Genomic DNA, 26,956 nt, shown 5'->3' on the forward strand with positions numbered 1-26,956 from the left:
TTTGTTGACGCTGCGGTTTGTCCTTACTAAGGTTGTTTTCAACATTTTGGCTCACTTATATTATTATTATTATATTGTTTTTAATACGGAGTGGTGAAGCCAAAGGCAATTTTTCATCATGTGGACAATAAAGTACTTAATTAAAAGAAAGGTGTTTAACTCTAGAGCAAAAATGATTAATTGATTAGTCTATGCATAGAAAAATAATTGGCAGCTATTTTAATAATCAATTCAATTTTCAAGTCATTTTTTATGCAAAAATGCCAATTATTCTCATTATTGAGAAGCTGGAACAGATAATTTTATCAATGTCAAACACATTTGGGTTGGTCTGAAAAAGGCATATTTCCTGACATTTTATCCCAGGTGCTTATAAAAGTGTACAAATCTTTAAAAGAAATATTACTATAGTACTGTTCAAGGTTGTAAATATTATATTTATGCAAACAAATACAGCAGAAAAATATAAGAAAAACCCTGTGAAAGTGCCTCAGGGCAAAGTGATTAGAGAATGGGCAGTTTTTATCAGATGGGAATTGTATAAAAGGAGTTTGAAACACTGTGAGCATCCTGTGAGCATCCTGTGACTGCAGCACAAATTAGTATTTAGTCTGCAGCAGCACTGCGACACAACGCCATTTATTTTAAATTATCCCGGAGCCAGGAGAGCTGGAGGCAATGCTGTTTTGTTTTTGCTCCTGCTCAGCATGTCACAAATCCTCTGTTTCCCTCTGACACTGTATATCAATCCCCAGGCCCTGCAGAGCTCAGAAACATATGTGAACAAAAGACCCTTTAAGGACAATAAGAGATTAGATTACTGAATATTGATTAAGAGGAAACAGTGTCATTCTTATATCGGCCTTTGGAACTTCCAGATCTCAAAGTAATGTAAAATAAAAAAAAATAATAAAAAAATATATATATATATATATATATATATATATATATATATATGTTAAAAAATACACAATCTGGGAATTAAGCCACAATCAGTAAAGAAAACAATGTGTGTCTTCCCCCCGACGTTACAAACACACAAGAGAAAGCAAATCCAGGGCTGCAACAGCTGGTTCTCATTAGTTACCAATGCTAACTGAGGTAACTTTTTACCTCCACCGAGGACCGTGGTTTATATGCATGTGTGCGTATGTGTGCGTTTAGACCACATCACCAGGATTAGTTGTGATAGCAGTTGCGTGACCCCGAGTTCAGTCCCGTTCCAAATAAACAGTGGAGGTGTTGACACTAACTTTCAGCAGCAGAACCCACGGGACGTCACACTAAACCAAACGTAACGACTTCCACAGATCCCTAATGCTGCCGGGGAATAGTTTCATCACAGGAGGACAAATAGCTTTAAACCCCCATTCATGTAAGTATACATTTGCAGAAACTCTAATCCAACAAAAACACTGATGGGATTCTAAAGTTTTACCAGCAAGCACAGTGAGCAGATAAACAGTTTTAAACAAAATATAAACACAGTTTAACACAGCATATACATTTGTTCATAGAGGGCACGATAAAGTTACACCACAGTAAGATAAACTAAGTAAGATAAGTGGACTCCTGCACACCAACAATAAGAAGTGATGTTTCGACATAGACCCTTATCAGACAAACAACACCATAAGCGGTTTACAGCATTGAAACTAGTTTTTCCTGCTGGCTATATCTAATTGTTCTAGGTGGTCAGCAAAGAACACCAAATGTTTGTTTTTTCTATTTCAGTAGCTGTTGACTGTAAGAGTAAAAAAGAACCAAAAACACCTTGTCTCTTGACTGTAGGCTTTGATGTGCAGTCATGTTGACAGCATGTCATACTGCATCTCCACAGGATGTGATGGATTAGTTCCTGTGGTTACAGACATCATGTGGAAGTTGCAGTCCAACACCTTTTATTGGCAGATGAGCAGTGAAACCTGCATCAAGCGCGTTGAACTACACCTTACATGTCAGAGTACTTTTAAATTTAACCTTTTGCCTGTTTAATAATGTGAATTCACCTCCAATACTATTCAACCATAGCCCTCTACCTCCAAACATGAGGAGAGGATAGATAATAGGTAATCCAACAGGCAGGTACTTGGGTGTTTAGGGGTGCGCTGTATAGGGAGTTCATCTGTGCCAGTGCTCACACTTATTGATTAAAACAGACCATGAAAGACAGCATCACCCTGCGGGTCAGTAGCTGATTAACCTCCACTTCTCAACATTTTAATCAACCACTGACCTCTAAAGAGCTAAAACAAGAAGGCTCTGCCTTCTCTGCTCCCCTCCAGGCTCTTAGTGGGGGGGCTGCTGTAATGAGACAGGCCTATAATGAACCTGGTCCCAGCAGACCCTCACACCACACAGAAGTACATCAGGAACTTTGTAAAAGATGCTGCCTGCTTGAGGCGGTTCATTGAAAATCCAGGATAACGTCTCTATAAGTGAGTAATAGGATGTAAAACACTGTGGAATATATTACATTACATTACACACAAGGCTGTGATATGTGATTGGAAACAATACCAGATCTTGGTTAAAAAAATATATTAAATGTACACGTTTAGGTTCCTTTAAACCTAAAATGTATATATTATTATTTTGAATCAAGTTTATAAAAATGTGAGGAGCTTTTATAATACTAGTACAGTGCCCATTGAAAATGTTTGGAACGGGCCGATCGCTTGGCCTGGGATATTGCTGCTTGTAGAATTCTCCAAAACCAAATTGTACCCCAAAATGACTTACAGAAGGACCTCGAACCACTTAATATGCAACTCCACTGTAAAGCCTTCTGACTTACAGTGTACTTCTACATTAGAGGAAGCTATTGTACTACTATATTTACTTGACAGAGAACGTTGCAGATTTGGAATGTAATCACAAAATATCACAAAGAAAATGTGGAGTAATCAGACAGTTGCCTCATGGACTCACAGCAGTGTGCTACCCATCCGGCCCGTGTGCTACCCATCCGTGCTGTTATATCCAGCAATCATGTTACGTTAGAAGCACCCCCGCTGTTGTCCAGAGCGTGTCAACAGTCTGTTGCGTGCTGCACCAGCAGTTTATTGTTTGGCCGTTTATTTTTATTTTTAATATCTAATGCTGTCCAAATTGCTCCAAAATCCAAACCCCAAGTTCATTGGGTACCCAGGAAACCAAGTGTGAAGTAGATTGGATGTACAGTTCATGAGATATTTCAAAGACAGACGCCGAGACACACAACACACACACACACGTTCTCTCGTTTTATCTTATCTTTTATCTTATCTCGTTTTATCTAGTTTTTTAAGCTATATAGCAGCATGGCACTGTTGGTTGGTCCACCACTTTCGCCCAGACTGAAATATCTCGACAACTACTGAATGGATTGCCATGACATTTTGTACAGACATCCATGGTCCCCAGATGATGAAGTCGACTAACTTTGGTGATCCCCTGACTTTTTTCCTAGCGCCGCCAGCAAGTTGACATTTCTGGTTGTGAAGGAAATGTCTAAATAACTATTGGACGGATTGCCATCACATGTGGTACAGACATTAAACAAGTAAACTTTTCCTCCAGCTCCATTATCAGATCAAAATTTCAATTTGTCCCATACTTTTGTTTATACCTGACTAAATACCTGCAAAACTAATCAAATTCCCACTAATGTTTAGTGCTATAATAAGCAAATGTTAACATTCTAACACACTTAGCTAAACTAAGATGGTGTAGTGAACATGATGAACCTGCTTGACATCAGGATGCCAGCAATATCTTTGTTAGCATGTTAAACATGTTAGCATGCTGACATTAGCATTAGGTGTAAAGCACCTCTGTGCCAAAGCACACCTTCACAGAGCCATCAGTCTCACTGTGGTTTTGTTTAGTGATAGACTAATAAAGAAAGATGGTTAAATGTATTACTGTAATAATCGTCGGAGCCAGTGGCTGCGGCACCAGTATGATAGCCGTCTCCTCTCTGTAAGTGGCATTTCTTGCGCTGTTCCTCATCTTTCAACATTTAAACATGCAAATAAGCTTTCCAGTATCACTAAATATTAATTAAAGGGCAAGAGACCCCCTGTATTTCGCACACAGTTTTGAACATTTTCCAATGAAATTGAAATATAAAATTTAGTCTTTTGTGGGTGAACAGTATCACACCGAGATACAGGTACTTATAGTCTTAGGTAATGTTTTTCTATTATGATTTTCACCTATGATGAATCAATACTTGTATATTTAAAAGTATAATGAACCAATAAACAGAGCTATTAAACAGCCCTTTGCCTTTTATTTTAGGCTGAAAGTGGTCATAATGACTACAGGAGAGCAACGTGACCTGAGCTGTGACTATTTGCTCAAACACCTCTAATGCGGCTGCTGCCTGGATTATGCCGCTCTCGCTCCCATGAGCCATCAGATAAGGGGGTCTATCTAATTCATATTCTAATTAATAGGGAGCCACACTTCCTGCTTCTCAGGGCCTTAGGGGAGGGCATCATTCATCTGGCATTATCTCGAGTCGAAAGGTTCCTGTTTACCAAGCCAACGGTTCTCTTTCACACTCTGCCTGACTTTCTCTCACAATCAGTCCTTTGTCCAATCCCTTACCTGTCACTTCCTGTCATTTTACACACAATTAGAGCATGTTGAAGATCAAAATAAAGAATTAAAGGTGACAATATGTGTGTGCTTTTATATGCTGCGAGAAGCAATGTGATATTAAATGCAAAGGAGAAGAATTAAAGAGAAAAAAAGGAGACAGCAGGATTCAAAAAGCTTCCCACATTGCCTCAAGGGAGACATCTTTTAGTCTATGTGGGAAACAGCAGAGTTTCCCACATAGACGGATCATCATTTCTTTTCACAGCGTGGAGCAAACCACATCTCATATCGTTTTCTCTTATTCATATTCAATTCAGTTCCTGTAATGTCCTTGCATGAGTAGAATGACGTGAATTTGAATGTGTCTGATGCAAAATAGATAGAAATAAACACAAAACAAAGTTAAAGCACAGTGATGACATGCACTTAAATATTACCCCCCAAAAAAGCTTTCTTATTGAAAAAGGTTAAAAACAAATTCAATCCCATTAGTCTATCTGTGTGCTTATATCATACCGGTAATTGGATTTGTAAATGAGTTACAATCATTGGAAATTGTAAATAACCTTCTGTATCTGTATTTGAAGTCAAACCATAAGAAATTAAGCAAAGGTTTTCTTTTGCCATTTGGAATTATCATTTATACACCTCCATATACTCTAGCTTTTTAGGAAAGAAAAGACAGTATTCTTCCTCTTGTGCCTCTAGATCATATGTATCAAACTCAAGGCCCGAGGGCCAAATCCGGCCCCTCGCAGATTTTGATCCGGCCCGCATTTCAATTTAGGTTTACAATAAATTTTGGCCCGCCTAGTTTTGATCTCTTTTTTTGGGGCTTTATGAGGCCCAAACTGTAAGTGAGAAAGCTTCATGAGACATACAATAATACAAAATATTTGTCTTTTTTTCTTATAAACTATAGATGTCTGGCCCTTGATGTGATTCTCATTTTCCAGTCTGGCCTTTAGTAAAGTTGAGTTTGACACCCCTGCTCTAATTCACAGGGAAGTTAGGAGGGTTTGGGGATTGGTTTGAAGTTGCACCATGCAGAGCCCCCCTGCAGTGAAACCTACACACACTAATCTATGGGAATTTAAATAGTCTTATTACTGGGACATGTGATGCTAAACCATATAGGTTCTAAGATGTGGTCTAACAATACAAAATATGCAAATTGAAGTGGAAATGTAATTTATATGTCTCAGCGAAGACCAAGTGTAAATATAAACAGGGATGTGAAAGAAGATATTTGCACAGTTAAAATGCTCAAGATTTGTATAAAGATTGTATGTCCTCAGTAATTTAAGACAACATGAATAAAACAGCAAAATAAGAAATACAAATTTAGGAAGAAACACAGTCAAATGCTTTAATTCTCCTTTGATAAATCATTATGTAGACAACAGAAAACTGCCAAACTCCAATGGAAAAAGACAGACTTTGAGACATGACATGATCTGTTTAACAAATGTATATGCTGTATATCTGTAGCCTTATAACACTTCAAAATCATGCATCTGCCATAACCAACACATCCTCCAAATTAAATGCCTAAATATGTTGTTTGTAACTGCCCTCTAGAATGACACATAGAACGTGTTTTCTCATCAGATACCCCTATCGTCAGGATGACATAATTTGTCAGTGCCTTCCAAAACCGTTACAAATGAATGTTTCAAAAATATGTTTAAAATGCGAGAACTCTATGGTTAAGGTTTGGTTTGACAAAAAGATAAGTTAAGGTCAATTGAAACTGGAAACGAACAGCACCGTCCCATATCAAAGATGCAACTGCAGCAACTATACTATATATTTAGACACAAAAAGAAAGAAACAATGAAAAAAAGAAATCCCTGCAGCAATCCAGCACCTTCTGCCATGCTCAGCGTACAGAGGCAACGATCAAAACATGATATTCAAAGGTATTGTAACGATGCAGCCAAGTAGCACCACATCACTTGAGGCTGAGCCACTTAGCGGACACAGTTCACACACTACCATTAAGCTACTGGGGGGGTGATGTGAGCAAACTCCCCTGGGTGGGTATCACAAAGAAACTTCTTTAATCACCCGCTTCTTCCTTCTTTCAGCTGTTAAGAGCGAAGTTGGTTGGTACAGCAAAGATGCTCTGACTCTGACTCTCATGTGAATGCCTTCCTGGCAGATACACAGTGTGAGAGGAGAGGAGGTGATCTGAGGATCAGTGGGAGACGCAGAGTGGCAGTGCTAATGCAAACTGACCGGGGTGAAAGGCAAACTGTGACCAGACCGGAGAGGAAACACTCCTGAAGCACACGCACGCACGCACGCACGCACGCACACACGCACACACACAAAATTGTACTCTTTCAGCTTGCCTGGTGTATAAAGGAATAACACACACTCTTTATTCAGGCTGGCAGCGAGGTGGCTTTAGAGAGGCCACTCTTCAACAAGAGGACTCAGGGTGAAGTCTCCATCTTGGCAGACATCCACCCTGCTTATTTGTCCCTGAGCAAGACTCTTCAGCTTCTGTGCACTAGGTTAATGGTTAATTACACAACATTAACTGTGATCCTGCATTGTGATTGGTTAGGAAACACTCTGTAAGAGCTAATGATAAAGAATAGTACTTGCACCTGACTACTTGAGCAAGGTCTCTTTGCTTTTTACTACACTTAACCAAATTCATAGAAAATAATGCAGTGCCTGTTCAAAACGTGCCTGTTCGGAACTGAGCCAAAATGAACTTTAAGATTTAAAAAAAAGGATGCTAGAAAGATGCAAAAGGTTGTTGCTTAGCAACAGGAAGAAAAAATTTTTTGTGGCAGAGGACTAACGAATTTATCAAAACAAACCCAAAGCTTCTGTCTCTTCCTTTGTCCCCGTGCCACTATTGGCATTCATCTTCTTCTTATGTGTTGAATCTTTATTTATCCTAAAATATTTCAAATGTGACAGGAGCAGGGATACATGGAAATGCCCGCAACACCAATTACACAGTTCTGTGTGAGCTTGCTGGTGAAACTTGAGTATAATATCATATAGTAAAGACACCTCCCTCCATATAAATAGCTTTATATGGAGGGAGGTGTCTTAACTACAGTACCTCATTCCACAGTGATCATGGGTATATATTGAAATATGCTGTTTTTCAATTTTCTATTTGGTTATATATATTTAAAATATCTAAGTTATAAAATCATGAGAAGAAATGCTGAAAATGAGAGCTAGTAAGCGTCAAACCCACTGTGTGCTAACTAACGTGATCAAGCATCTAGCAAGCTTAAGAGTGAGAATTGTTTTTCTCAGGATTTGGTGGAGACCAAAACTGTGGGTACTGGACTTAAAGTCAACTCCAACTGAATCCTAATGTTGGTCTCTGACTGCTGGGTGTGAACATGGACTTTATTTGGTGGGGGTTATCTATTAACTTGTCAAATAGTTTGGATTGTTCTCTATGCAAACAAGTTGACTCCTCAACATCAGTGGCGACCCCAGAAGCTTTTCATAAGGGTGCCAGATGAGGCAACAATTGTATCAGGGTGGCCACCTGTTTTAATGGGTATTTTCAATTTAAACACAGAAAATGTTTAAAAAAAAACGTTTACGCTTGGCAGAGGTGGAAAGTTTGGGGATAAATGCAAAATGTGACAATGGAAACAGGCTTAGCAAATTACATCCATCATATCTGTGTGGAGCGATCAGGAGACTGTAACTTCCTCAAATGAATACGAGAACTAACATAAATGCAATATTTCCATCATCCCACCATTAGAAGTTTGACAGGTGCTTTTTCAATTACATCATCTCAATTTGCACTACATTTGGATAGGAATCTAGGGATAGTTCCTTTCTCACTTTTATGTTTCCATATCAATTCAGTAGAACTGCACCTCAAATGAAAGAAGCCAGCTTCTATCTACAGGTGTGCTTTGATACTATTGAGCTTCCCATATTTCTGTGCCCATCCCTAAGTACAAAGAAAATTCATAATAACAAATTCATAATATACCACCTCAGGGAAGCTCTCATTTCAGGGCTTCTCCTCCTCCTGGTCCCCTGCCAAATCTGTGAAATACCTCGAAAGAATAGAAAATCTAACCATAAAATTATACAGAGAAGATGTGAATGGGAGTAATTCCCTCCCAAAGCTATTTTTGAGTAATTTCCGTCTGTTTGAAATAGTGTAACGTTTCCTGCAGATTTCTTCTTTGTACACTCCCTCTCCACCCCAAAACGCCACCTTCCATTCAGTCTTCCTCAGCTCACACATTCGCACACGTATGCACTTTCATCTCTGTCCGTCTGTCTGTCTGTCTGACACACACACACACACACACACACACACACACACACACACACACACACACACACACACACACACACACACACAACACACACTTCCTGTCTCTCTGTTTCCCTTTAGCAGATCCTGACAGGTGGTCCTGCGGGGCCCATCTCAGTTGGCAGTAGGATATCTCCCACAAAAGCCTCTCCATCTGGGTCAAGTCAGAGAACAACAGGCCTCGAAGGAAGAGCGAGACAGACGATGCAAAAAACACACACAAACACACACACACACACACACACACACACACACACACACACACACAGAGGCTGATTTGAAATTGTGTGTGCCAGTCATTTCTGCATCATGGCGTCTGTCTTTGAGTGCTGGTTTTATGTCTCTGGCTGTACTGTATGTCTGCATGTGTTGTGCATTTGTGGGTCTACATGTGCACTTACAGTTTGTAATAAAAACCTAGAGCCCAGAGCCACAACAGAGTCTCTTCACAGCTCCCTAATAAAACAGGATGGCAGACGCCAGCAGTGGCTTGAATCAATAGAGCTGTACTGATTCTCCATAGTACAAACTGGTGAACAGTATCAGAAAAAGACTGTTGCTGGACTGTTGCCAATCATTTAATAAATCATTATCATTTAATAAAAAGAAAAATGTGTGCTTGCCTAATACGTGAATTCTATGGACTTTTGCTCTTGCTGTTAGCGCCCTCATATATTTCAGGAGAAAGTAAATGAGTAGAGCCTGTTCCTCCCTTCTGAGTGCTTTTTAATTTTGGTTTAATTAAATCAAAATTAAGAAGCAAAATCTTTTACATTTTTTCCAACTGGGGTACATAAAATGCAGTAGTTTAGGTGGTTTAAGCTGGAAACTGTGTCTAGACATCAGAAATGGATGCTGCAATGATGTTGTGTAGTCTTCATTACATTATCATGCTAGAATAAGAAAAGGGGTTACAACAAAAGTAGGTAGCAATAAGGAAATGAACAGCCAAAAGTCCATTGTTCTAATGCATTCTTCCTGACAACCACATATGAAATGTATTACCTGGATTTCCATCACACACATGCACAGGCTTTCCACATACATGAATAACTCTATTTACAAGAAGCAAAACCATATTCGAGGATGTCTTAAGTCTAAGCGAGTATATCTCTTAAGTTATACATTATATTGATATACATTGTATCTCCTGTTTTGGAGATGGTTATGAGTTGCTCTGATATCTTTGTACACCTTAACTTGTCAAAGGGATCAATGGCTCTTCAGGATTGTTTGTAGCTTTGCTGGACTACTCTTACCCATCTCAAGGGAGCTTTTCTTTATTCATCATGAACAATCAATTAATAGAAGATAAAAACAAACATCAGCTTTAGTATTTATTCACACTTTCAGCTTTCATTTTCTCCTGTCAATGATAAAGAGGCAGTGTAAATCTATGTTTCTAATCATAGCTGCTCTCCCGGAGTAGTAGTTAGAGGATTTTCACACTTTATTTCTGTCTCTACCTTGAGAGATATCCAACACTCTGAAACTAAATGTTCATCTGAGTCCGTCCTGCTGTAACTGCAGTATAATGTAGCCTGGTGCTCTCAAACACTGACTCAGCCATTCACACATTGACAAGTCGTGCAGACATGCAGGCATTAACTATGCATGCACACATTTATGAGCACAGACATGAGCACACACTTCAATCAACACATGGCTACTATAGTCTTCCCCTCCATATCTAACCTTCTCAACCTAAAAGAGAAACAGCCTTGCAACTGTGCTTTATAGGAATGTGCCAGCATAAAAATGTTAGTATAGTTTTGCTAAAATTGCCAACATTTACAAAATGATCTCCATAATTATTTTATCCAAAAAAGGAGGAACTTATTTGGCAGAAAATAGTTTGCTCTTTGAGGGAGCTCTCAAAGAATTTGAGCAACAATTGGGTATTTCTACTTCCCCCTTTACACATAGGCCTACATAAAACATTAAATCTTAACAAAAAAGTACACACAAGTAGGAGGTTGGGGTGTTGGAGGGAGCTGCCGTATCAAACAGTATTGGCATAAATGTATCAGCAGTGTAATAGTGAGAAGTTATAATGACTTTGCTGTGCAGGTATGTGAATACGATTGGATTTTGCTATCAACTGATATATAAATATTTTTTGCCATCTGATGTTAGTACTCCTAGCAAAGAAGAAGCTCACATAATGAAAAGTAATTGTAATTAAGATGGTTATTGTGACTTGCACACACACCACTGGTAATATAGCATTGATGTTTTCCAGACATACTGTACATAGCTGTGTAATATACTGTCCCAGCCCTCACTTAATTCATGTGCTTTCTTCTGACATTAAAGGACACAATGTGGGCAGTGGTTTCCCGTACCCAGCCGCCAAGTCTTGGGTGAGTCTTCAGCAGCTATAAGCCAGGTCTGCCAGGGCTGTAAACTACTTTTGTCTGTAGTCATGCCGCAGTATCAACTCACTCAGCTGTGAAATATAGCTGACATGATTGTGTGCAAACCACAATTACGTCTCCAGTCTCTGGCAAGTGACCACAGAGCACTAGTTGTTCAGTCAACTGTGGAAAATAAACTGGTGGAGCCTGCCTCTGATGCCTATATTTCCCAGAAACACAATCACTGCAATGTCACACTCAGTTCTAACCGTTTGCTATAGAAGGAGATTGGCACCAATGTGACAGGAGGGAGAGGAGTGTGGAGCTTATTTGTGCTGCTTAACAATAGCTGACAGAAGATCACAAGCATCACTTTTTCTGTGTGCTCGTGGCATTTAAAAAAAAATTGAGGGAGTTATATTCTATAAAAATGTGCAAAAATGTGCAGAACTAAATGTCTTTTCATCCTTTTCTTCTTAAATTGTATTCAAATAATAAATTCTTTGTTTGTGTGTGTGTGTGTGTGTGTGTGTGTGTGTGTGTGTGTGTGTGTGTGTGTGTGTGTGTGTGTGTGTGTGTGTGTGTGTGTGTGTGTGTGTGTATGTGTGTAACAAACTGGATGTTTTAGGCATGAGATGTTGTGGCATGTAAGTGACACATTATGTGTATTAATTTACCTTGTGTCTGTTTGGAGTTACCTACAGTAATGATTTCAGGACACATTATTCTTTCACTCAGTTTAATGGGTATCCTCACACACTTTATGCAGTGCTGCAGGTACTGGCCAGGTCATGAATGTTTGTGCTTTAGAGTTAAGTATCTAAAAAAAAAAAATTTTTACACAGTGGCAGATGTACCACTTAACATTTGTAATCATTTTTGAAATGGTGGTTTCAGTCAGATGCAGACAAAAGCAACCTCTCATTTCGAGCCCGCATTAGCATTATCTTTGAGCTAATTAGCTAATGTTTTAGGATGGAAAATGTCTCCACGAGTAATTGTGCTTGTTGTATTTATAGAAAAAATACAAAGCTATAATATATTATGATATTTACACTTCTACATGTGCACAAAATAGAATTACTGCTGCAAACTAATTGTCACACATGTGCACAGCCATGCATTCATACCACCACCCACCATTGCATTTGTATTTGCAGCATACTGTAAACATCACCACTATAAATAAACTGCTATGGGATCATTATGATCAAAGACAACCAAATGGCTGAAGACTAACAGCTGCAGTTTCTCATCATTGTGCTTCTGTTTCTTATATGCTATTCATGAATTAAAGATGTATAAGCCTCACAGGGCATGATAGTGGTGGGTGTAAACCACAGAACATCCCTTGTTTATGTTCACAAACATCCAAGCGAAAGAGAGTTTTAAAATACTCCCTGACGTCATGTACCTTGCTTCTAATTCATATTGGTTTACACCAAGCATCCACAAGTTTTAATTTAGTTTAAATGAGATTTCTTCAAGTCACAAAAGATTAAATTGATTGTGTGCTTTCATTAATATAGCCAACGGTAAGGGAGAAGGGCATTCAAATAATTTAGGATTAAGGAGGAGTCCAACATTGTCTGTCTGGGGCAAAAATCCAGGGGCCCAAAGCAATACATTGTACCACTTATAGCTCAGAAAACACACACACACACACACACACACGCACACACGCACACACGCACACACACACACACACACACACACACACACACACACAGGCCACAGAGCCAGGAACAGAGACTGCTAATGGGCTACTTTCACTCCTAATTACGGGATTAATTTGTCCATTTAGATCTGTATGAAAAATGCTCAACTATTGGAGGCGAAAAATCTGGGTTGGACAGACCCACTGTCTCTGCCTTCACTGGTCTGATGTAGGCTACAGCCTTTCAATCATTTCATTAATTGAATGATAAAATATGGCACTCACAAACTTGTTTGGATTTTTTGTAGTTCATCCCAATCAGTCCGCTATCTCTCTCTCCTCCTCCCTCTTTCATCAGCTGCAGTAATATTTATGGCCTGTCAGGGTCACAGGCTGTCACAGAGAGCACCTCATAAACCCTTTCACCAATGCCCTGTCGACCCTACTGTAGTTATGTGATCGTAATGACAATTCTACGGTTTTCATGTGTATGTGCTATCGGGGATTTCTGTGCATCGTTAGCCAGATATTTGGGGATGTGGGGAGCATGTGTGTGTGTGTGTGTGAGTGTGCGTCTTTGTGTGTGTGTAAATATTTCATGCAAGCTATTTGTATTTTTATGTCATTTTTCAAAGAAACAGCCTATCCAATTAGAACCTCCCTATTATATATATATATATATATATATATATATATATAGTACAGTATAAATCATTAAAGGTCTGATCACTCCATTATATATCTCCCCACATTTCTTTCTCAAGCTGTGAGTTCCACTGTAAGATCCAGGCACTATTTTGGGATGCCTCACACTTAAAGTAAAACTGTTTGCCAGTGTGCATAACTCTTTGCCTCAGGGTTGCCTTGGTGACTGTACAAGCTGCTGCCTGACAGCAGTGTTAGGGTGGCAACACATTTCCAAGCTACAGAATTCCCTTATGCCTAGAGGAAATATAAGTTTTTTAACAAGCACTTGTAAAATATTGGATTGTTATTAGACTGGCAGGACACGTTCATTTGTGTTACTTACTGTCTTTTTAGTGATTAAATGTGTATAATTGTGCTTATGTACATAAAGGTTTAAACACCATTGCAACACTGTTTGATTGATTGGCCTAAAAGTAGTTGAACTTACATAAAGAGAGTATAAGATATACTTAAAGCGGCTCATACTGTAAAATATACCCCAACTGTTTGTAACTGTAATGTAAACCCTTCATAAAACAAAAAAACTTTAAAAAAAAACCAATATCAATGTCCTCATTGGTAGCTGATCATGTGCATGTTTAATGCCCCAGGCCTGTACAAGCAGAAAGCAGAGAGATGAGCATATCCCTCGGATCAGGCCAGAAAGATGGTCCGGGTCCAAGCTGTCACACCACACCGAGGTGAAACATTGGCCCTCCCTGACTACTGGACTTGTTTTCGCCAGCAGCACTCAGTCCAAAAAGTGTTCTCAAGGAGTCCACAGTGTTATGGCTGCTGAAAAAAAATGCTTAGCTTTATAGACTCTTGTGAACGTACAACATGGTCTCATTTCCAAAACAAATGAGCAAGAGAAAAAACAATGAGCAAAAGAGGCCAGCACTGAGAAGAGATTTCCCCAGCAGAGATGCAGCTTTAATATTCAAAGGGCGTATGGTATAGGTCGAGCACTCACTGGCATCAAGATAAACCTTTGTAGCTCAGCTGATTAATGCATTATAGTAGAAAGCAAAAGCATCTATGAACTTGAATTCATTTTCTAACAGTAATGCAAAGCAAAATGAAACACGTTTAGAGGGTTATAGAGAGCATAAAAAAAAAATATTTCCTCTGCTTGTTCGACAAGCTCTCACCAGCTGGTGGGTTGGCCTTCAGGGACTGATACATAGTCTGTAATATACCAAAATTACAGTAACGTGATTAGGATAATACTGTGAATAAGAAATGTTAGCAAACATTGTGTTCAGTCAAAGTATAATGAAAGTGAGACCTTATTCAAATTCAAAGATTATTAGATTTTTCACAGAATTTTAAAAAAACATCTATATGACATCTGTTTGCTTGTCAAGGCTGTCAAAGTAATTGTCATTGTAATTGCCAACATGCTCACAATGACAAGACACTGGAGGAAAAAACAGTAGGATTCATCCTCTAGGCCACATGTGTCAAACTCAAGGCCCGAGGGCCAAATCCGACCCCTTGCAAATTTTGATCTAGCCCGCATTTCAATTTAGGTTCACAGCAAATTTTGGCTCGAAAAATCAGGAAACTGTTTTTCATACTTTAATTATGCAATACTGCCGTGTAACGTTATCTTAACAGATGTGTTTTATCCAGTGAAGTGTTTTCAGCAGATAAGCAAAAGAACAAGCAAGATCCGCTGCTCATTTGAGTAACGTTCTATCCCGGGAACGATACACACAGACATCGTAGCTTCAGCGAGACGCCTCCATGCGACATTAAAGTGTGTAGTCTTCTAATTACATATTTTAACAGTCTTATACTTCAACAGTTTAAAAATAAACTGAAACTTTCTTCGGTTGAAAAATCATCTTTTAAATTGACGAACATCCATGTAATCCATGGCTCAATTCAAACGGGATAAAAAAAATTATTATTATCTCTCCATTGACTCTCGTTCATATTTTTTCGAAAGATAGATCCCATTGGCCGGAAGTAGAAGGGCGTGACTTCGGCTCTCTATAGCTGCTGAAGTATTTCAGTCTGCAACAAAGTGGTGGATTGGCCAACAGACTGTCTCACAGCCTGTGTGCTAGTCTGACTAAACATGTTTTTTCAGCAGCAATGTAACAGAAAACAGAAGCAACAGCATCTTTAATCATTCATTTCTCTATGTTCAACAAACGTGAATATACCAGTTTTTATTCTGGTTACTGAAATAGCTTGATCAAAAACACTGTAGTGTTCTGAATAAGCTCAGCAGCCCATGCAAACAGTCAGTAGTGCAGAGAAGCACTGTGACATTCAGACCATGGTGCAGTTACACAGCCCTGTGCCAACTCTACAGGACAACTTGTACTCACACCCCTGCGGAAACATGAATGTGAAGTAGCTGCTCATGTTAGTCTCTCTCACTGCCTGACACCTCACAAGTGCAGTGACCGTTTCACATCGAGACTACGCCTCTCCATTATTTAAATCTTTCCACGCTACACTTCAGTCCTGAGAGATAACAGGTTAGTCCATAGTAAACATCACTATCTTTTAATGAATGAAACAGACACACGGATATATACATAAACTAAAACAAGGTGAAGGAATAGTTCAATTTTAGAGATCGTTAACAGCCTTATGTCTGTGCATTACTAGAACTAGAGCAACAATAGGTTGTGCTCGAAATCACTATTTACTGTATAGTACACTGCATTTACCCTCTGCCATTTCATTTGATTGTAAAATGTACTTTATAATGGGTGCATTTCATAAATGCAAAAATTACAGTTGGGAAAGCTGATGACGATTCAAGTGTCCAACATCTCAGTTAACAGCACTTCTGCTCAATATAAAATAAACTACTGAGTGTTTGTCATACAGGGAGTTGTAAAAAAAGGAAATGAGGAACTGATTACAGTTGCAGCTCTAGTGTTGTGATCGCTGTGAGGTTGCCAGGCAACCAGCAGAGACTCCAGGAAGCGAATGAGACTTTTCTCCCCAGGATATAGTTACATGTAACTAAAAACGACAACTTGTTTTCAAATTTTTTCAATGAATTTAACAAACATGATAAACAAAATATTACAAGTTCTTTTGGAGGTGTTGATATGGGTATTTTTGAACTGCGGACAGAGCCCGGCTAGCTGTTTACCCTGCCTCCAGTCTTAATGCTTAGCTAATTGACTCATGGCTCTCTCTTCCTTCTTAAAGGTCCCATGACATGGTGCTCTTTGGATGCTTTTATATAGACCTTAGTGGTCCCCTAATACTGTATCTGAAGTCTCTTTCCAGAAATTCAGCCTTGGTGCAGAATTACAGCCACTAGAGCCAGTCCCACAATGAGCTTTCCTTAGTATGTGCCTTTTTTGTGTCTCTAGCTATTGAGGAGGAGAGAGGGGGGGACAAGGTGGAGGGTGGGGGTGTGGCCTTGACCAACTGCCACTTTTCTCGTTTGAAAGCCATGATGTCTCTCTCCCATGGGTTGGCCAAATTCTCTGGGCGGGCAAAGCAGAGAAAGGGGAAGTAACCTTGCTTGTTATGACCTCATAACAAGCAAGATTACAGATCGGCCCATCTGAGCTTTCATTTTCTCAAAGGCAGAGTAGGATACTCAGGGCTCAGTTTACACCTATCACCATTTCTAGCCACTGGGGGACCATAGGCAGGCTGGGGGAACGCATATTATTTTCAATTTTCATGCCATGGGACCTTTAAAGCTATAGTACGTAGTTTCTGTCGCCTCCATGAGGAAGTAATGACAACAAAATTGTCGGCGCATCCACATGACACAAGCCTTCCATAATCGCGCATGCGCCCCCACCCCTACTCCACACAGTTGCTAGTAGCCAAGGAGGACACGGAGAATTAAAAAAACAAGATGGACTCTTCAGAAGAGGTAATTATCTTCACTTGAGTTTCTGCGAGCGAAAGTTGCCAAACGACACCAGTTTCTGAACATAGCCATACTGAGAAATACAGAGAGAGTTTTGTGGAGCTGATAATCTTAATTAGCTTTGCATCAACTTATTTAGCAATGGCTTGAATGTAACGGACGTTCATTAATATCAAAAAGTTACGCACTAAAGCTTTAACACAGAGAGGGGTATCGATCTCCGCATGTAACTCTTGGCATGAGAGAGAACACATTGTACAGAAGGAGCGCAAGTCAAGAAGATGATGTTCTGGTACGACAAAGTGCTGCATTGGAATTGTATAGATTAAAGGAAACCAATTATGCTTTTACTTATTTACTGTCATGAATATAATGTTACAATGTTGGATGTTCACATGGCCAAAGCTTCAAATAATAAACGTGTAAAAACAAAAATCCTGTGAGCAAAAACCATAGATTTCAGATTGTTCTGAACACTTCATTTCCAACAGTTTTTTTGCTGGAACTGCCGTCATACCAGGCCGGATTTATTTATATGGTCATCTGCTCCAGGTATGTTATTGTAGTGTTTACATTACATACACTGCGACACATAGCTACATGCTAAAGTCAAGGGAACCTGTAGGCTTGGTTGCAGATGTTGCTAATTTTTTGCTAATTTTCACGGTAGTACAGTGGTGCTATACTCAATGGTAGGGAGACAGAGGGAGCAAAGCACAGATGCTGGGATCCAGAAATGTTGACCAATCAAAGCAGACTGGACGTTTTTTTCAGGGGTGGGGGCTTAAGCGCTCCAGCAGAGTATCTCAGACAGACGGTGAATACAGGTGCAGCAGCCATAGACCTTTTTCACGGCAGACATGTTGACATGTCATAGTAGGAAAAGCACAGGTGTATTCAAAACCATTAATGCTGTCTGCATTCCACTTAGGAGAGGCCCTGGTATTGTTCTTGCCGACTCACTGAACTAGCTTACTGGGACATTTGATGGAATTGAGCCATCGTTAAGGTTATCAATTTCAGCTGTGTTTTTCCTACTATAACAAGTAAAAATGTCTGCTGTGAAAAAGGTCCATCGGCAGTATGAGAAAAAGTTTAAAAAAATATTAAATAGCATAATAGTTTACCTTTAAAATATAACTAACTGTACATTTAAATATATACAGTATAGAGGATGGATACCCGAACTGAGCCCGTCCGGACCCGGCTGTTCAGAAAAAAGGCCCGATCTGCACACTAATACAGTATAGAAGTATCTAAAGACGTGTTGTGTGTACTTTACATACTTACACTTTAAACTAATAACAGCAACAAGGAACAGTTGAGGCTTCCTGAGACAAATACTCCACACTGTAGACTATCGCTGTCTTGTTTCCCAACAGGGCAAACAGGGACTTAATGCCCTCTAACTCTCTCTCTGTCTTTCTGTCTCTCTCTAAACACATAATCCATCACAGTCACAAACAGCAGAAGACTGCAGGTAGTCTTGTCTTTCTCCTGCCTCAAGTGATACGGAGTAAATCTGCCACTGCATTAATGCAGCAGACTTGACTGGATAGACAACTACAATGTTTATAAGATGTTTCAGATAAGGTGGAAGAGGAGGATTTCCTTCAAACATGGTTACAATGTGTTTTTTCATTCCCCTAAGCACAATATATCAATATATCTTGATGTGGAGTTTACAAGAAAAGTTTGGGGGTAGACAGAATTTCAAATTCAACACATCTTTTCTCCCCAAAATAGTGCCATTGTTTTTTCCACTCTGTCATGAAAGCATCCAGTCTCCAACCATCCAAACTTGCACTCAGTGATATACACTGACTTGACTGCAATGTGTCGGAACCAAAGCCTGTCTCGCCTTTTCTACTTTTACTTCTATTAATACTTCTGCATAAATGCAAATGTCTCAGAAAGCTGCAAACATTTTGTACATCTCAAAATGCTGACAGATTGTTATAATTAGAAGAAATTATTTATTTTAATATTTTATACCAATTGTTTTAGGACTGCAACTAACGATTGTTTGCATTATTTGATTCATAAATAGTTTTCTTCAGTCTATAAAATGATAAAACATGCCCATAACAAAAGGAATAGAAAAAAAATAGAAAAGAAATCCCACTCTTACACCTGTCTTTTATATAGATACAGCTAGAAGCAGGTTAGCTTAGCCTGGAGTCTTGTCTTCTCTACAAGGTTGCCGGGCAACCAGTGGTGACTCCAGGAAGTCATTACACCGGGCCAAGAAATACTCCGGCATAGGGTTGCCACTTTTCATGCAGAAAAATAAAGGACATCAAAGATATTTTTCTTTAAACAATGTTGATTTCATACAGACTCGTGGCTTCTACAGGAACAGGACGCACTATTTTATTTTTAAATATGGGACGTTTCCGTATTTTAAGGGACGGGTGGCAACCCTATCCGGCACATTTATTTTTCCACTTACACTAAAAAAATAATTTTGTTGCCTTTGGACAGAGCCAGGCTATTTGTTTCCCTCTGATTCCAGTATTTGTGCTAAGCTAAGCTAAGCTAACTGCAGATATACGAGTAGTATCAAAATTTTCATCTAACTCTGTGCCAGGAAGCAAATGAACATGATCAAATATTTGCCTTTTTTGCTTGATAAAGTACTTATACAATAAATTATCAAAACAGTTGCAGATTAATTCTCTACAAACTGATTACTTGAGTAATTAACTAATCCTTTCAGCCCTAAATTTATTAGCAGAGTAAACTGCCCGGATCTAACAATTATCCCCTGGACCTTGTTCCAACATTTAATAGACCGATCTCGAATAAGTCAGCAAAGAAAACCAAGTCTTTTACACACATACTTAAACGGTTTGGAGAAACTCCAGTTATTACGAATCACGATGCAGAGCGTAGCCACCCACAGTTGGCAGATGGGATGGTGTAGCGTTGCCAGGCCTGAAAGCGTTCAGCCGGTGTATTAGTCACCTGCCAGTCAGCGCTGGGTCGAGGCCAGAAATTGACAAGCTTGACTGTCAGGACTGAAAATCACATGCAACAGTCACAGAAACCACACCAGATATTATCTTTTAGACCCCTCTACAGACAGAAAAAAGTGGCCTCAGACTGACATCTCTGTGTTCTAACAGGCACAGACTATTTTAGTAAATTAGTCATGCTTTAAAAAAAAAGAGAGGTAAGAGGATTTAACTCTTTTACAGTGCGGCCAAATCACACCTCCAATGATGGTATATTTCCTTTGATCCACAAGAGCAGACACGATTCAATCACTTTCTCTGGTGTGACAGTACACAAAGGCAAAGACGGGAAGGGGAATAGAAATGTGAAAGGAGACGATGCAGATATGTGTAGCAGGGATGCAAGGTGATAAAACTAAAGGGAGCAACAAGACAAGTGATATGCAGGGACGGGTACAACCATGATGTGGTGAAGCAGCAGAAATGAGATGAGATTATTTGCGGCATTAAGAGAGCATGAAATAGAATCGGGCTTGTTTGTGCTGCACTCCAGTCCTGATCGTTAAGAACAGTAAGACTGAAAGATATGTAGTCAGATAGAGAAAATCTTCAGTCACAAGTAAACTATAATGCACATATATGTCTTTTTGTAGTGTAAAGGATTGAAAAAAATAATGATTTATGTTATGCATCACACATGCAGGTAAGGGGAGTGTGGGCTACAACATGCCCTACATGAAAGTCAATTGAAGGTTTTATGGCTCTATTATGGCAGAGAAATGATTCCCTGGAAGTGTTGGGAAGAAGAGAAACATTTCACCACTCAATTGTAATTTCCCCAAAGGGGATCAATAAAAAGTATAAAATTAAATTAATTAACTAAAAATAAAATTAAAGCAACACTGAAGGATCAGGGCCCGTATTTAAAAAAAGTAAAAATCCTTCACTTTTACTCCTGCACAATTTCAGAACTTCTGACCCATGTCGGAGGAATAATACATTAGCCGAAGCAATATGATTCAGAATGGCCTATTATATGCATTTGATTTGCATCTTTTTTCCCCTGGTTCTTGTTTTTTAGCAGGGGTTCAAACAACAAGAGCAGTCACTTCCCATGCAACATAATTGTCTAAACCACAGCAGCAGCAACAACATTTCTCAAAACTGGAGCAGGAAAGAAATTCATAATGCACATATTCAAACAATATTATTATAATTAATTGGTTTAATGGATTTTGGTCAATTCCACGTTATTTGCCACTGGATACTTTAAGGATTTTACACAATCAATAATTAACAATAACATGAACTTATTATGGCAGTAGGGTAATTCCTCTCATAAAGTCTCACATTGGTTATTCTTGCAAAGAGCATGCATGTGATTAATTATGTGATCACTGGAGAGATGCTCTTAAAAGGTTGCTCTACACTACAGTCAAATGCAAATAGTGAGCTATCCTGGTAAGTTATCCTGTTCTAAATTAGTAACATAGTTCAATGATTCTAGGCAAGCAGAGACAAGAAAGGTGAAAACTGCTGAGACTTCTAACTGACTTTAGTCCTGTAGTTTCTAGTCCAGCGGCTGTGAAAACATACACTGGAGCTGTGATCTAGGGATTTTAACACAACCTGAACATGCCCCAAAGTGGAAACTGTGTTCACAGAGAGTCACAGTTTATAGGGCTGCTAAACCACAAGTGTGACCAGCAGCAAGGTTTATACTTTTTAGCACCCTGTCACATTGTGTCAATAAACTGAGATGAAAGCCTGAGATCTATATATAGGTGTAGAGATACTGCACATAATAAAATCAATTTTCACAGCTTTTCTGTTGTTTTCTATAGCTACATCATCTCAGGTCAGCAGTTAATGATGTCTTATGCTTTGTCATGATTGTATTCTAATGTCTACTAATCTACACGTGGTGATCCTAATAGGAAAGAAACACAGCATCTGTTTCACTGTCTCGTATAACGGCACATGTCCCTCTCTTGGGTATTATTTCGTTGTTTAGAGTTGTACGATTAGCAGCTGAGTGTGGGTGTTCAGAGGACACTCACCACAAGAGAGAGCGGCCTCTTCCATGACACCACTCCGATCAGTCCAGAGAGCAGCACCTGGCAGAGAGGACCAGAAAACAGATGCTGTAAGAGGTGATTGATACTGACAGCTATGTGGAAACAATAATGATAAATGACATATAATAACATTTTAATCACCAAGATAATTGCTAAGATCTGGGAAATGAGTATGATGATGCAAGCAAAATTAGCAGTCAGATGATCTTACAGGTATTAAATCTTTTGTAATAATTAGTGATTTTGTTACAGTGTGGTACTTGGCACTTGGATACGGATACTGGCAACTCCCACCTTGGATGTATAGAATTTAGATAAAAATGAAGACTAAAGTTGTAATAAACCCAAATTGTCCTATACTGTTCACAGGCACAAACAACACACAGTAATTAACTCTGCATCTATTTAAAGTCCTTCAGTCGCTTGTCCTCTGATACACAAAAACAGACTGTCAATATGGGATTCACTTCTTCTGTGGTTTCTCTGGCAAATACACTGATTGGAAAGATCATCTTCTACATGATGGGATGAGTAATACACAGATCAGGTGGGAGCTGTTGTTCGTTTGGCAATTCTGTGCCCATCTGCTGTCAGATTTGTCAACTGCTCATCATGTATTCACAGGCTCACTCTTTCACCGTTTCTTTTCCCTTTAGCTGGGAATAAATGAACAACACAATCCTGTAGTTTGAGGTGGTTATATGTGCATAAGTGCAATGCCACATCTTTTCACAGTTGGTTGAGCTTTTAAAAGCTATTCTAATGTGTTCCCTGCTTCTTAAAAGTGTAATTTACTCCTCACACAACTTGATCCACCACACAGGAAACTCTGCATGTATTTCTCATTTAATATATATATATATATATATATATATATATATAATATATATATATATATATATATATATATATATATATATATATTACATCACAACAAGACAATGCAGTCACAATAATCTCACATATACATACACTAATAATTGTGCCTTAACCTAACCAAACCGTAACCAGAGCATTGTCACATAATAAAACGGATTTAGTTTTCAACAGTAATTTGTAACAGTTTTGGGAGGCACAGACAAATGATGCTGTCCTGCTGATAGGGGCGTCAGATCAGATATATGTGTCAATCTAAAGATGGCATAAACAAACAACAACATGTATTTTGTGGTTTAATTCGGAGGCCTTCTTGTGTTACTACCATGGTGACTTCATCAGACTGTCTCTCAGGACTTTTTGGTGCTCCAGGTTTTTCCATTAGCACTGATTTGCTTTTAGATTTTGTGCTCCATCTACCTGGAACCAGTTACCCTGCAGCTCGATGCGTTGGCTGAAATGAAACAATTCAAGCTATCTGGACCCACCTTGTTGTGATGTCTGTGATTCCCTGTAATACTTATTACTCCAGTCGTGTTATTGAGCGGTCTACTTGATTTAAACGGTCTGTTTGTCTTCTGTAACAATGTCACACTTAACAGTTTAAAAAAAAAAAGAGATACTGATTAAATTTAATTTAAATGAAAAAAAAAAACTATTGTTTTTCTCAGCACATTTCACTTGGGCGTGGTGTTGCATTCTTTTACAGTGCCTGTTACTGTAGATGTGAATTTACGCATCATCGAAGCGTATGTGAACAAAGGGTACTCATAGCCTCCAGTGCTCTATTCCTCCATGGTCTCTCTCTGTGCCTTTCACCTTTCTTCACCCTTCATTAAACACCAACGTGCTCCCCATATCCCCCATCTTGCTCTCCTCCTTACCTTTTCTTGATATCCTCTCTCTCTCTCTCTCTCTCTCTCTCTCTCTCTCTCTCTCTCTCTCTCTCTCTCTCTCTCTCTCTCTCTCTCTCTCTCTCTCTCTCTCTCTCTCTCTCTCTTAATCTTTCCCTTTCCAATTTCTCCCTGTATCACACTCCATATCTGTATTTCTTGCTCCTGCTCTGCGCCCACACAATCACAGTGTATTTCTGCACTTACACTCTCACTCTAACTACTCTCTATCCAGGCTTCTTATTTCTGTTTCCCTCTCCATCTTGTTGCACTCTCTAGTCAATCTTTCACTTCTTTCTCTCACACACACACACACACACACACACACACACACACACACACACACACACACACACACACACACACACACACACACACACACACACACACAGAGGTTTGTGGCACTATCTTTGTGGGGACCCGTCATTGACATAATGCATTCCCTAGCCCCTTACCCTAACCATCACAACTAAATGCCTAACCCTAACCCTTACCCTCACCTTAACCATAATCTAATTCTATCCCTAATCCTACAACCAAGTCTTAACCCTCAAACAGCCCTTTAAACTTGTGGTGTCCAGCATTTTGGCCCCACAAAGCTGTTGGGACCCCACAAATATACTGGAGTCACGGTTTTTGGACCCCACGAATATAGTTAAACAAACCCAGTGTGAAGTTTGGGGTCCCCTGCGACCCGACCCCGGATAAGCAGATGACGATGGATGGATGGATGGATGAATGGATGGATGGATGGATGGATGGAGGATTTTTATACATTTGCAGTTGCCGTCAAATCCACAGTCATGCTTAGATAGCACCAGAATAAAGCCTATGATTCCCTAAGTGCCACTGGGTGCAATTATGTTGCTGTCCAGCTCTGTTGCGACTGCCAGAGACAATCTGCAGCCGGTGTGCTGTGTGTGTTAGCAGTGTTTCACTATCTTTACAAGCTGGGTCTATTTTTGCCAAAGAAGTACTTTCTCTTTGTTCTTCTTGTTTTGTCACTTCTCCTCCAAAGTCTGTGAAGCAGGAGACGAGGTGCTACAGTTTTCCTTTTGCTAACATACACTACGTAGGGAATAAAAAAAGATATACAGTATATAAAAAAAGATTTAAAGAATGAAGATATCTACACAGTAGTCTGAATCAACTGAAAGTACATTTTCAGGATAAAGCCTGCCCTCAGGCGTTGCCCCTCACCTTCCGCTCTCTGTGTGTTGCCGTTCTCCAACTCCGTTGTCTTCGGTAAAAAACAACAACAAACTTCGAGCTAGCAAGCTACACGTTGAAAATGGCAAGTTTTGAAGAAAAGGATCATGCAACAGTGCAGGCCTGCTTGGTTCTTTCGGGAAATGATTGTAAAGATTTACAAAGAACATTTTTACGACATTTACTATCTAACTGGAACGTTTTGGGACCAATATGAGGATTGCTATTCGATGAAGTATAAAGATCAAATTACGTTAAACCATGTATCCAGCTAATTTATATGGCTCACATCACTGTATGGTGTGAACAATTAACTTCATTTAATATTTTAAGTGGTGTTTTCTTTCCAAGACTATTTTGCAGAGCCACCGGCAAGAAAAAACAAACAACTCAGATGGTTTTTTTCTCCTATCCCAGAATGTATGTGTGGTGTTACAGTAGCCAGACCTTGCTCCACAGTGCTGTGGAGATAGGTCTCGCAATGCGAGACTAGCTACACAGTTGACAATTAAAGCACAGCCACAATCTAGAAATGTGGCTGCTTAAGTACAGGTATAAACGGCAGGAGCAAGTAGGAGACAGCTTGTGTTACTCTTTTGTTACTGAAGGTAACATTCAAACTCTCACTTAGGAAACCTTGAACTAACTTTGTAAATAACACCTGGCAGAAGGTTTTATGTTAACAATAAAAGGCTCAAAAGGGACCAGAGTTTTAATGTCAGAGTTGGATAACACTTAAAGACATCTAATATTTGATGGCAGTTCGTCAACAGAGCAGGATGTTCAGATTATTAGGCATATCTGCTTAAGTGACATGTAGATGGTGGGTAACAACCTCAAAATGACAGATGATTTGATAAAGTGAGCATAAAAAACGAAATTATTTTATTTAAAACTGCAACTCCGGGCTAATATGACACACACACACACACACACAAAATCACAACACACTCACACACAAAACACACTAAAATGCAGATGCACAAGGAGACACACACAGACACTTTACTGATAAATGTAAATGGAATGAGAGATAAAAGCGAGGCTTTCGCTTTTCACAGGACGGGATCAGTGGAGCCATAAAAGAATGCATTACTCTGATACTCTGACAGAGACAAGCACACACACACACACACACACACACACACACACACACACACACACACACACACACACACACACACACACACACACACAACCAGAGGTGACACGTCATTTGAGGCCCACCACAAAGCAACATTTAAAATCCAACAACTTAAAACTTCCTTTTTACAGATCAGTGCCTTTTTGCACAGTCAGTGTGAAAAGGTTTGAACTCAAACTCCTTTATGACAGAAAAAAGGCCACATGAACACTGCTGGATCCCTGTCTGAGTGAAACCCAGCAAGTGATGAGGCTGTGTAGCTGCCACAGAAAAATACACACACACACACACAACTCACAACACAGAACACACATTC

General features: G+C 39.3%; 1 protein-coding gene across 2 annotated transcripts in view; it reads right to left on the bottom strand.

The window, feature by feature from the left end:
• fam189a1 (family with sequence similarity 189 member A1) overlaps nucleotides 1-26,956 on the bottom strand; it is an 84,043-nt gene that overhangs the window by 26,434 nt on the left and 30,653 nt on the right. For both annotated transcript variants that reach the window (XM_039796218.1, XM_039796219.1), the window contains exon 2: nucleotides 22,501-22,557. In XM_039796218.1, coding sequence (XP_039652152.1) covers nucleotides 22,501-22,557 — 57 coding nt within the window. The remainder of the gene's footprint in view (nucleotides 1-22,500; nucleotides 22,558-26,956) is intronic.

Source organism: Perca fluviatilis, chromosome 3, assembly GCF_010015445.1.
Source record: "Perca fluviatilis chromosome 3, GENO_Pfluv_1.0, whole genome shotgun sequence".
NCBI classification, from domain to species: domain Eukaryota; kingdom Metazoa; phylum Chordata; class Actinopteri; order Perciformes; family Percidae; genus Perca; species Perca fluviatilis.